The 12,624-nt window shown below is 39.3% G+C and overlaps 2 protein-coding genes across 3 annotated transcripts; one reads left to right on the top strand and one right to left on the bottom strand.

Moving 5' to 3' along the window:
- Positions 1-1,469: 1,469 nt before the first annotated feature.
- mixl1 (Mix paired-like homeobox) lies at positions 1,470-3,202 on the top strand. The gene is made up of 4 exons (XM_022765548.1): positions 1,470-1,545; positions 1,744-1,964; positions 2,171-2,297; positions 2,625-3,202. The coding sequence occupies exons 1-4, from the start codon at positions 1,470-1,472 to the stop codon at positions 3,200-3,202; spliced, it is 1,002 nt and encodes a 333-aa protein (XP_022621269.1).
- A 186-nt stretch (positions 3,203-3,388) lies between these two features.
- lin9 (lin-9 DREAM MuvB core complex component) lies at positions 3,389-12,209 on the bottom strand. Of its 2 annotated transcripts, none has more exons than XM_022770309.1 (15): positions 12,137-12,209; positions 10,789-10,821; positions 9,383-9,474; positions 8,491-8,604; positions 7,957-8,087; positions 7,435-7,560; positions 7,095-7,252; positions 6,672-6,805; positions 6,262-6,390; positions 5,652-5,753; positions 5,477-5,557; positions 5,252-5,377; positions 4,920-5,102; positions 4,568-4,665; positions 3,389-4,403 (listed from the first exon to the last, which is right to left on the bottom strand). In XM_022770309.1, the coding sequence occupies exons 1-15, from the start codon at positions 12,165-12,167 to the stop codon at positions 4,298-4,300; spliced, it is 1,644 nt and encodes a 547-aa protein (XP_022626030.1). In that variant the 5' UTR covers positions 12,168-12,209; the 3' UTR covers positions 3,389-4,297. The 2 variants fall into 2 exon arrangements, with proteins under 2 accessions (XP_022626030.1, XP_022626031.1); XM_022770310.1 differs by having other exon boundaries at positions 7,957-8,084.
- Between the last annotated feature and the right edge of the window lie 415 nt (positions 12,210-12,624).

The following is a 12,624-nucleotide window of genomic DNA, read 5'->3' as shown; positions in this document are numbered from 1 at the left end:
CTGATTTTAGCATAGCAATATGGTCTGTGCACACAGGCAATACCCAATTAGGGTCATCAGACAAAGCAACTTGTGAACTGTGATTGCCTTTACCAACAATCACATCCTACCTGAACAATGCGATATGTGTCAAAGTACAGAGATTGATAAATGCTGTTGTGGATGTGAAATGACACAATGGCCATCAAGTAATTTTCCCAGAGATCAACAAGAAAATGACCAGAGAAAACCTTTGTTGTTCTAAGCTATAGGTCTGACTAAATGCTGAGACTCAAGACTCATTTAACCAAAAGTGCAATATGCTCCCCAATGACTTAATCCAGTATGAGTTGTATCAAATTAATCCTATATGAATTGGCATGCGGTAAAGAGCAATCATTTGGTTTCAATCCATATTGCAGTAATCATGTCAACCCACACCCAAAGCAATTAAACATGAGGCACAAAATGTAATGTGTTATTACCCAAGTATGTATAAAAATCACTCAAATGAATCATCTTGAAATATTATTAAAAGAGCCTGTGACCATAAAAGCTAATTCCTGCAAATCTAGTTCAAATATGTGGGAGCAAATTAATCAGTCTGTGATGCTATCTGACCTCTTGACTTGATCCCCCTCTGAACCAAATGAAGGTCACCCATTCAATAACAAGTCACCACTCCTGAGTACTTTTGAACTGAGGTTTGTGTATTGAGATTAACTTTGTTGCCACTGACAGGGGACAGGAAGCATCATTAAGGTTATAAAACATAATGTATATTGTTTGACATCTAAGCCTAGAATTAAAGAAAAATGCAACCATGTAAGAATATTTCTAGTTGCTAAGTCAGTCTATATTTCAGAATACATTTTGAAATATGTCTTTTATTTGAAAAACATTTAATTTAGTGACTCCTGCTATACTAATTATACATATACTGTATATATATACACACTGCAGACATGATCTTCTACCTCTTATCTCCAGCGACTGACTTGAGCATGTATATGAAACTGGCCAAAGTATATATCGAAATGGATTGGCTCCAGTTGTTCTGTTCTGTTATCATGGAGCAACACATTGCAGCCGCTGTGAGCCTCTAACCCGTTGAGGAAATGGCAGTTTCCGACTGCCGTGCTTTGAAGGCAACAGGTCCATTATTGCTTCATCCATTCCAAAGCGAATAAATGTTTTCTCTGCCGATGTGTATTGAGCATGCAGATTCCATTAAAACCCCTTTAAAGAGACCTGCGGTCGCTCCAGCGCCTCAAGTGTGATGCCTTCACACCTTCGCCGGGCTGCAGACGTCTGAAGTTGCAGCACGGCCGCTGCAGTGCCAGCCGGCACTGATGGCTTGCCCATTCACACATCCAGACAGCATCACGTTTGATCACAGGGGGATTTAAACCCAGCGAGCGCACAGGTCTCAAACTCAGTCAGTCGCTGGAGATAAGACGTAGAAGATCATGTCTGCAGTTCATGGGAATATGCGCGTCGGGGACCTGAATCATTTCCAGATGTATCACGAAGGGCCTCTGCAGATGAACAGCATGGTGAACTCAGGTAGTTGGCTAAAATGTTCATTGCTTTCACCTCCTATGCTCCGTTTACAAGAACATAGCTATCTTTGTGGCATAGTGGTTAGAGAAAATAACAAAACTGTTGCCGATTCTGTGCGTAATTTACGCACAAGTCCGCCACTGTTTCTCTTTGACGCCTACTTACTTTAAAAACTAAACAGATTGTATGTTTTCTTTTCAGATTATGGAGCCTCAGATGTGACAAACTACTTCAACTCTACAAACTCCGTACCGAGGGCGGATAAATGCGTGGCCATACTGACCCACAGGAGAAAGAGAACCAACTTCACTCAGCAGCAAATTGAGGTGCTGGAGAAAGTTTACTCAGACACTAAATATCCTGACATCTACCTACGAGAGAGACTCGAGGCTCTGACCGGGCTACCGGAGTCCAGAATTCAGGTAAAGCCCGATCTAAGTGTCTCCTTTTGACTGATTCATTTGCACCAGTAAAGAAGATTTGGGAATGAAGTCTTAAAATCATTGGGAAATGCTCTACAGTTCGACTCAATAACCTTAAGTTGTGGCAGATTTATGGAATTGTAAAATGGGACAAAATGGGGTCAACTGTCCTCATGTCTATGTTTTTCTTCCTACAAATCTACCAGGTCTGGTTTCAGAACAGAAGGGCCAAGTCTCGTCGCCAAGTTGGCTCATCTGTGTCCATGAAGGTCGCCAATCCACCAGCAGCTGGGCCTTTCAGCCAACTCCAGAGCAGGATGGGCCCCGAGAAAGGTAATCATTAGTCATACTAAGACTCTTATTTAATCACTCTAACATCAAGTGTGCCTGCTCAAAAAAAGAGAAATTATTATTACTCCTACCATTTAACTCACCTTAGTTAATGCCTACAGTATTTTGTCACTGAAATATCCTTAATGTATTTTATACTTAGTTTAAATTCACCTAAGTTTACACAACTACTTGTTTGGAAAACTACCACACATGGTCTTCAATGTGGGAACTAAGAAAAAGATTATAGAGCACAACGTTTTTTGTTTATTTTTATAAATATTTCTTACATTTCAGACCTGCTTCATTTTCTTTTTGCTTTTCTTTCAGTTTATGACAACAATCATAGTGCAGAGCCACACAGGATAGGAGGTTTTGGATTAGATGACAGTTTCAGACCTACAATGCACCAAAACACTGAGGACCCACACCGGACCAGTCTGCCCACCAAACCCAGCAGCTATGAACACACATCTGTCTCTTGCATCTATGAGAAGGAGGGAACCAGAGTGAAGCCCGAGCAGATGCAGCGACATGAGCTGAGTGTTAACGTCCCATGCTGCAACATCCATCTGTATCCCAAGGAGAACGAGCATCACCCCAAGATCGAAGCCAACATGACAGGCAACCAGGGTCCAAAGGTTCTGGTGGAATATGATAATTTCCCACCCAACAAAACCATTGGACCAGAGATGAAAGTTGTGATCCCTCCCATTCCCACCCAGAATAACTTCAACAGATCGTCACCAAAGGATAACAGATGCCAAATCCAGTACCCACAAGTGAGGCCTACAGGGGACAGGTTCACTCACTTTTCCCCAATCCACACCACTGAGGCACAAGACTTTACTGATTCAGACTCTGACTGGGAAAACGAGGCTATGGCTGGCTTTGGTGGCTTTATGTGATCTATAATAAGAGCTGATATAAAGAAAACTACATGTATCATAAGAGGTGGTATACAGTTGTTTGTTTGCATAAAAAGAAAATGTGTATTTATTGTAAAATAGTAATAAAACTGATGATTGTAAAAGAAAAATATTGATACTTCATTTGTTAATAAAGACTAAAAAGTAGAAAACCAAATACTGCTTTGCAATATTATGTTTAATATAAAAAGACGGAAACATTTATATACAATTGCCCTGAGGCACTCTCATATACAACTTTACAAAACTGAAAAAGGAGATTCTCTAGGAAAAAACTGTTGACTTGAATTTTCAGGGTTACATCAGTGATGCAGGCTTAGTGTGGGGGTTGCAGCAACAGCCATGCCAAATGTGGAAATGCAAAGATCATCTTAGGGAGTAAAAGGCATCAAAACCCCAGAGTTCTCCTTTATAAAAATACCAAAATCTCTTTTCAGTGCACACAAAATTACAAAAGTCATTTCTGAATACACAGCAGAAATGTTGACGATAGTCCTAATAATCAGAGATATTGTACAATTATCTACAATAAACAATTTTATAAAACATTTCTTTAGCCTCCCCTGTGCTTACCATCAGCGGAGCAACAGAACACAACACTTACCTGGGGAAACTTTAGAGATAGCAAAATATTGTTTCATAACCATACACACCTACTCAAAAATAAATAAATATGGACTATAAAAACTCTAAGAATCAATGTTTGGCACAATGAACCAATAAATAACCATTGAAAGTTTGGAGAAGTGGATTTGTGGCAATAGAATAGTGAAAGACTCTTTCAGGTTTGTGTTCAATTGGGCGCACAAACATTTTCAAACAATAAAATGGGGGGGTAAAATACTTCTGACATCCTCCCTCCCTTCAGCACAAAGCATCAGGAGCCTGGGCAGAGCCGTTTCACTGGGACATCCAAATTCAGATTGTGTAGAGGTGGTCCACAACATCCACGCAGGCTTTTGTTCAGTCTATTGACAGTTCAGGTGAAAGCACCATCTCAAAAGACAGTATTAATGGACCACACATTTGTAGGTGTGCATGCACCTGTGTGTGTGGTGAGGACGATGCAGGTCCTCAGACTGCATTGGTGTTGTTGGCAGCAAACGCATGCAGATTGCCCAGTTGACTAAGGCCACTCTGGATGTGTGCCACATGGATCTCAACATTATTCTGGAAGCAACTGGAAAGACAAAAGAGATAATAATGTAAGTGACTGACATTGTACCAGAAAAGGAAAAAATGTACATTGCTTGTGCTTACAATTTAAACACATACAAAACTATGAACCATTCCATCAATTAGATTGTACAGCTGTGTAGATAGAAATACTGTAGCTTCATTTACCTGAGGTTGGAGGGATCAATTGATGCCTTTATATCATTAAGGGAGTCTGTTAGAGATTTGAACTCAAATGAATTCAGGTCTCCTCCATCTGCCAGACACTGAAACAAGCCAAAAGAACAGATAAATAACATGTAATCAAGTGCCACTCCGTAATAGAAAATCTTTTGAATTTTTGATATGAAGATGCTCAAAATCTAATTCACCAACAAGACGTTTTCATCACAGAGAATAAAAACAAATAAACGAGGATAAACTTCAACCAGAATGCAATTCAGCGAGAATGCCCAATGTCATCCTGACATATGTTGAGAAATTTGAAAGCAGACAGCAGCAGTGTGGATATATCCTCTACCTTGATCTGTAGGAGCAGAGCAGTGAGGCGGGAGATGAGGTGTGTGAGGCTGGGGTTTGTCACACTCTGCTGTCCATCCTTCAGGGAGTTACTCAGCTGCACCATCTGCTGGGCCTCTTCTTCACAACGCCGCCGCAGCTCTGTGGGATGGTCAGCTGGAACCATACCCTGATCTGGAGCGAGCTGGACAAACACACATTGTTGATTCACAATTTAAACAAGGCTCTGTTAGTTTATTTTTTCAGATTGTTCAAGATTGAACAGGGCATGAAATAGTCATAGTATTACTAATAGTAATTAGTGATGAGACTGAAATGTCTCTATTGACATACCTCACAGCAAAACTGCTGAACTTCATGCAGCACCTTATTGAGATCTTTGTTGAGCTGCTCCAGCTCAAGCACTGTGGTCGCATATCGTTTCTGGAAGTCCAGGTCAATAGGCATCGAGTACGACTTCTGAACATGAAAACACAAAGATAGGTTACCTGGGCTTGAAGAATGCATCTCAGAAATATTTACATGTTGGCGAAACTTTAAATCAAATTATGATCATACCAGTTTCTCTGCCTCTGTGTTCATTTCTTTCAAGTGCTTGATATGCTCTTTCTTGATCATGAGGATTTTGGACAGCCTCGTCTAATCATGAAAAAATAAGAAAGAAGTGGTTAAAACAATGTGTTAAAAAAGTTTTAGGATGTCACCTTTTAGTTTTCCATTTGAAAGCATTTACCACTTGGACCAGGAACTTGACAGGAAATCCTCCCAGAGTATCCCCCTCAGCACCAGGCAGTTTGTTCCTCCATGGTGACTGGTTGATAAGAGGGTCATTGTCCTGTAACAAAAAAAAAAAATCCCACAGTGGAGTCATTCATCTTCATAAGCAATGCAGAGGAAGAGATTTGCCATTTTTCTGAAGACATGCTCTGTAGTAGCAATATGATGCACACTTGTCCTGTCATTGGATCCATTTATTTTCATTTATTCTCTCTTTCACAGAAATAACACAAGAACTAGGTTTGCTTTAAGATTTTTCCTTCAATTCAATAAATTCTTTGTTGTGATGACGTTATTGAATGTGACACTCCCTGATCTGTCTTTCTCTAAATATACTATTGTATGTATATATTTACAACCTTCTTGAACTAGATATGTTAAACAAAACCTTGTCAGAATAAATGACCAAGTAACTGTTGCAGTAAAAAAATCTACTCACAGCCAAAGCAGATTTAAGCCAAAACCAAAAAGTAATTTACAACCGATAGAACTGGTTGTGCATTTACGAGGGCAAGTGTGATGGGACAGCACATATAAATCTGTCATTAAATGTAGGTTCATATTACCATAAGGACAGGAGTAGCAGCGGACGGGTAGGGCGCTCTGGGTGGAGTCATGAGGTTTTGCATGTAGCGTGTTGTCCGGTGCTTCTGGGCAAAGGCTGAAATGGGCATGGTCTCATTGGGTTCATTGCTCTGGAAAACACAATCATCACAACAATGTATCATGAAACTCCTTCAAGTACAGCTATTAAAGAATAAAAAAAGAACAAAAATGCAGCCCCATAGTTTTCAAACTAAAATGGGGCCAGGAGTGTTTCCAAAAGTCTCCAATTTTATAGGTTCCAAAACTAAAGAATACTATGGGTGCCAGGTGTAAAAGAAGCAATAGGAATGTGTTTTAAAATGAAAACATATTAGTGCGAATGCAGCCTCAGAGCAGCTGTTATCTTAGCAAGCCGATTGGCAAATCTTACCAAGACTTCATAGTCAGGCACAGTGTGTGTTCCCAGACCAGTGCGGTCAAAGGTGACACGATACGTGGCAGCGCTGGTGTCCACTGCATCAATCTGCCCAGTGAACAACCCATCATGGACACCTCGGAGTCGAGCTGTTGAAGAAAAAACTGAATTGGTACTACACATAACACTTCACTGCAATTAGGGTTTAGCCTTTCACTCTTAATAGTTCTCTTATTTGATCATTACATAGTCATAAAAATATCAGGTTGCTTGAAATGTTGTGATCAATACAGGGATTAAAAATGCTCCTACTGTTTGACATGCAAAAATCAGGCAAATACTGAAAATGTAAACTTGTTTGCTTTGCAGGTCATTTAACTGAAATGTCTTGCTGTTGTAACTGCTGAAAATGATGCATCTACGTTTCAGGCCTCTTACCAGTGACTTTGGTTCCTATGATGAGAGGCAGGGGGATTTCATCAGGAAGGTCTTTGCAGTTCGACACGTCAGACAGTTTTCTTTGCTGCAGCAGGCGCATCTTCTGCCTCTTCTGTCTCAGCGCTGTTCGCTCTTCAGCAAAAAATGCTGATGAACACCTGGACGAAACAGAACAACACATTGCTATAACACTATTTCTCTTTACAGATTAAGTCTTTGAGGAAACAGTCTTATGAAAAATACAGTTTCAAATATTTAACATATCAAAGAAAAATGGGGGGGAGGGGGCAATGAGTGAAAATGGTGTGTAGAGGCAGAAAGTGTAAGGATGGCAGCATACCGTCGAGGTTTTCCCATCAGTCTCCTGATTGTTCCCCACTCAACTCTTGTCAGCTTTCTTGTTTTTAAGTTGGGGAAAGACTCTTTGAGACACAGGCAGAACTCATTGTCACCCTCAAAAAGAGGTCTGGAAGAAAAGATAGAAGTGAAAAATCCTTTAGACAAAGATACTGTATATTAACCAAAATTTTAGCTTTAAATTACCCAATTACGGCTAATCAAAAAGTTAAGCTTCTGGAAGTCTAGGCTTGTTGTTGTAACACTATAACAATATTAGTTTAGTCAGTTTAACAGTGTTAATAATTTAAAAGTACATGTCACTAGGGTTTTCTTCAGCATGAATTTAACACTTCCTTTAGAGAGAGAAGATACACTGTATGATGTTGAGCACTTGGCATTCACTCTGCACCAAACATGACAAGCTGAGCTCAGACCATGTATAGGCAGCTAATTTTTCCCTTTTTTGTATTTATGCGTACCTGCTTAAGATAACTGTCTCCTGAAGGTGAAAGCGAGACTTTACCTGTCAATATTGGAGTAGAACCACTCATAGATGCACCATTTGTGAGCTTTGGGTAGCTTTAGGAGGTTTCTTAATCTCAGCCCTATTTTCTGGGATGCCTTTTTATCTGGTGTCACCACATTAGAAAACTTCTGTTAAGAAAAAACATTAAAACATCAGTTATTCAATTAAATTGCTTTCACATCCAGCTAATTTTCAATGACAAGAGGCAAATATCTAGCAGTGTCCAGCAGCTTCAGCGCATTCAGTGTGTATTGTAAAGCAGCAAATGGAAATACTGTCAGAATAGACACTGGCTACCATCTCTTTGTTAATAAATAAACTTGTTAACATCATAATATAGCCATTTTAGTGTGTTTTCGGAAGTGCAATAGGAAGGGAAGTTCCAAGCTCCATGAAGCAATGTTGCAGTGTCTGCCAACCATTATCTCTCCACACTTTTTACACCATCTTTAAAAGCAACGCAAGAGTAGGAAAGTGGGAAATTATAACCGCTTTTCACTATGAATAACTCTCATGGTGTATAAGCTTTACCTGTGGTGTGGTGGTGACCCTCTGGCTCCTCCGAGGGGATCTGGAGGGGAGACGCTGTTGTGGCTGCTCATCTTCCTCCCGAAACAAACGGCTCCTCTTTGAGCTCCGTGTGGGCTGGAAGGATAATGTTCATGAATAGAGCCAATAATGCTGAAAGAATAAAACTCTTTTCATACCAGGCACAAATATTTGTGTGCAATAATCTCACTTTATAGAAATACATTTAATAAGCAGTAGAATACTCTATATGTATCCAGGCAAATACATGTAAACAATGGGGATTTTTTTTGGATAGTTGCTGTCTTTATCTTTGATTTAACACTTCTGACACAAAGAATTTTCTAGTGAGGTGAAAATATCCACTTCAAGCACACTGTCACATTTTGCTCTGGGCTGACTGGGTCGCACTTTATACTAGACTCCCTCCTAAAGTCCTGTGTCCCAAACTTTGCCACTGGCATTTAGAAATACTGCCTACTACTTTAATTCAGTGCAAAATGGAATACACATATTTGCACTAGACCAGGTGCATGAGGAATTCATATTTCTTCCAAATTCACATTTCGTGTGAAAACAATAGTGAAGCAATAAATTAAACTATTTAGCTGAAAAAGACAATTGCAAAGAAAATACTTAACTGCAGCTGATAAGATCATCAATAGACAGTGAATCAACACCAACAATACTTCCATACTAAACAAAAACCCCTTAATTACTGAGTAACAGACAATGCCATTTAATTGTTGTGAATTTCAGTTGTCCTTTTGAAGTTTGTACTTTCATATTAACTAACTTTTCATTTAATTGTTTATATAACAGAATATAACAGAAGCTCCTCTGTTGCTACCTCTTCACAGGTTTAAAACTTTGAAAACAACAGTGTGCTTCTTACCGTGTCCATTGTGAGGGAGGAATGTCGTCCCCTGGTGTTGTGAGCTCTTGGGAAGCTGTTCTTTTCATTCAGAGTGTTGGACAAACTGCCCTCTGTATGAAAACCAATGCATTTATTCAAAATAGTGTCAGAACACCAGATTAAAGACCCCACTCAGACCTACTCCCTATCAAATGTCAGACTAAAAACTATTCTCAAATCACAGAAAAAATGTAAAGTCTTAAACAAACATTTATGTTTGCAAAAATACAGACAAAACTGCAATGGGGGAAAATTATAACACAATTACAGACGGGTGGCAAATTAAAGAAACCTGAATAAATGAGTGGAGAAACATAACAAATGCACATTTCCACACAGGTGCACTGCATGGTACAATTAAGCAATTAACATCCAGTAATGCTCTGTGGCATGAATAAAAATGCTGAGCAGGTGCAGTTGATTCAGAGTTTGTATCAAATTGAAGAAGAGAAAATGATCTAAGTGACTTTGAAAGGTTTGTTGTTGGGGCACAGATTGCAGGAGCTTCAGTCACAAAGACTGCTCAACTGGCTCATGTTTCGATAGGAACAGTGACTAAAGTAACATCTGCACTTAGATCTAGGGGAAATACATCAGTGAATAGGGTTGGAAATTGAAGTCAAAATCACACATTTGATGATTGTGATGCTCGTGCATTAGTGCAATGCGTAAGGAAAAAGAGAAGGGCAGCTCTTCCTCAGGTGACTGAGAATGTCAAAATGCAGGACGTGATCAGACTGTGTCAGCAAGTACAGTCCATCAACAGTTACATAGGGAGGGATCTTAGAGAAGGGTTGCAGTGCATAAACCCGTCATTACAAAGATTTATGCTCATTTGAGAGTTCAGTAGTTCAAAAACCATAGGCACTGGTCTACAGAGATGTGGAAAAAGTAATATGGCAGGATGAGTCACACCACCAGGTAATATCTTTTGGAAGAATGGCATTCCATCCCTCCGGTAGAGTTCCAGAGACTTGCAGAATCAATGCCAAGGTGCACTGAAGCTGTTCTGGCAGCATGTGGTGGTGCAACACCTTACTATGGCTCTTTATGTTGGTTTTTCCTTTAATTTGTCACCCACAATGTTCAGGTAGTGTGGGTTGTCACTGTAAGCTTGTCTTTATGGTGGGTCATAAAGAAGTATAAGAATTTAGTATAAGTATGGGAAGTAGAAGAATTTAAGATTCCTGAAAATATTTCAACAGTTTACCTATAGCATATGTCAGCCAATACATATACAAACAAGATAAAATCTGAATAATCTTAATTGAAAAAGTATGTTTTGGCATAGAGAATTACACTGCAGATTCCAGTAGCTCCCAATGTACTTACACAGTACTAAGAACAAATGTAGAGAATGATAGATACAGAAAGTGCCTACATACCTTTTAGACTGACAAGTGCCTCTGCTGAAGAGCCTGAGGAAGAGGACAAATTGGGCTACATCAATCTACAGTCTTGCACTAACAGCATTAGAAAACACATACACTCAGATTATTAGGAACAAAGAGCTAAAACTAATGCAGTTTAATACAACAATCCTGCACTAAGTCCTGCCTACATGAAGGCTATAATACAATATAAAGAGGTGCTGATTCAACTTTATGATTATTTTTGGAGGATGGTGGTGCTTTTGAACTGTACTGTATTGAAGTGTATCTGTTGTTAAGACTAAACTGAATGATTTGAATGAAGTGGACAATATACAAAGCACATTGGTCATCATAATTATACATATTACACTGCAGTGGTCTTAGCTAGGAGTTCCCAATAAACTGACAAAAGGGGGGTTTTACACTAACTATTAATGCTATGAATACTTTGCTAATCATATCACTGCGATGAATAAGATAATTAGGCTATGTTCTCTAATTTTAAGTTCATGATTTATTTTTAAGTTAATATGATATGTTTATTTTGGCTATCATAGAAAACGTATGTAAATTACTGACGTCTACGAGTCTGTCCTTTAAACATTGACAGCAGCCAGCTGGGTTAAACTGAAGTTAGATACAGTGAATGCTAGCGCAGTCAGTTAGGCCTTTACCCCCCAATTCAGCTGTCAAGCACGGGTTTAACATCAGCTGACCAGATCATATCAAAGAAATGAGCTGAACAAGCTAACGTTACACTAGGTTACAATCCAGAGAGCATATTCAGTTACGTTAACTACGTTCACATCAACTAACATGACTATTTCAGGTGTTAACTAGCCACATAAAACTTGGCTAGTTTCCCTTAACCAGCTTGTCAATATGAAACACAACGCGTTACCATGCAACTTTAACCTGCGCTAACTACCGTTAAATATAAGGAAGATGTCACAGAGCACTAAAAATCTATACCCAGAAAACCAGGTAGCTAGTAGCTAGCGTGTATTTTTTCCCAGTAGTGACGTTCTAGCAGTCCTTTTGTTATTGCTGCGTACGATGTAGGGTTAGCAGACGTTAGCTAGTAGCTAAGCTAACGTTATTTGTTTACCCAGTTGGGCTAAAGTAACTTGCTCAACTCCTACATTAGCTATGGTTAGCCTCTCCTGCTAACAAGCGTTAGCTGACCTGGACAGACCGGTATATCTTTGCGTCTAAAAATGACCTTACGAAGTCTGCCCAAAACTTACGATATTTATTATATGGACACCGATAGCAGCTTATAACCAAATATGTATTTTATCACCACGGGACGGTTGTGTGTTTACACTGCAAAACTCCTTGAATTTGTGTTGTTACTCACTCTCGTCTAACAGCTGGTCCATCTCCGCCATCTTGAATTAGCCGCGCCGCTTTTTCAAAGACCTTGTCAAAATGCATTCTGGGTCGGGACGCAGTCTGGAGGGCGATTTGAGAAATAAAAATACAATAATTTATCAAACTCATGGTTGGAGATTCACTTTGTATTACATATTCAATTCATACGCACATTAATTTGACAACTTTTCGTACAAAATGTTACGGGAAATGCTTAGAAAACCGTTTCATATCAAAAACTGGACTGAATGGCCATTCAGCAGCAGCCCTCCATTGTTTCATACAACACATAAGTTACTGTCACGTATTTAATTTTTCTTCATTATTGAGAAGGCGGTGTCAATGGTTTTTTCGAGTTTAAATATATCTCCCCATGTGCAAGTTGTTGCTTTGGAGTTATATATAGCACCAGAAAACCAGTCTAAAAATGACTTCCCTGAAAAACCCCTTTCAAATGAATTACGTTAGTAAATT

The sequence above is a fragment of the Seriola dumerili genome, unplaced genomic scaffold (assembly GCF_002260705.1).
Source record: "Seriola dumerili isolate Sdu_G_001 unplaced genomic scaffold, Sdu_1.0 BDQW01000025.1, whole genome shotgun sequence".
NCBI lineage: Eukaryota > Metazoa > Chordata > Actinopteri > Carangiformes > Carangidae > Seriola > Seriola dumerili.
This window is presented reverse-complemented; position numbering and strand designations above follow the sequence as displayed.

Coding starts and splice junctions, on each gene's coding strand:
- lin9 (XM_022770309.1), bottom strand. CDS start 12,167: ATGGCGGAGATGGACCAGCTGTTAGACGAGA. Junction 8,088..8,490: donor GGGTCACCACCACACCACAG/GTAAAGCTTATA, acceptor TTTTCTTAACAG/AAGTTTTCTAATGTGGTGAC. Junction 6,806..7,094: donor CATAGGAACCAAAGTCACTG/GTAAGAGGCCTG, acceptor TTTCTTCAACAG/CTCGACTCCGAGGTGTCCAT.
- mixl1 (XM_022765548.1), top strand. CDS start 1,470: ATGCGCGTCGGGGACCTGAATCATTTCCAGATGTATCACGAAGGGCCT. Junction 1,965..2,170: donor TACCGGAGTCCAGAATTCAG/GTAAAGCCCGAT, acceptor CAAATCTACCAG/GTCTGGTTTCAGAACAGAAG. Junction 2,298..2,624: donor CAGGATGGGCCCCGAGAAAG/GTAATCATTAGT, acceptor CTTTTCTTTCAG/TTTATGACAACAATCATAGT.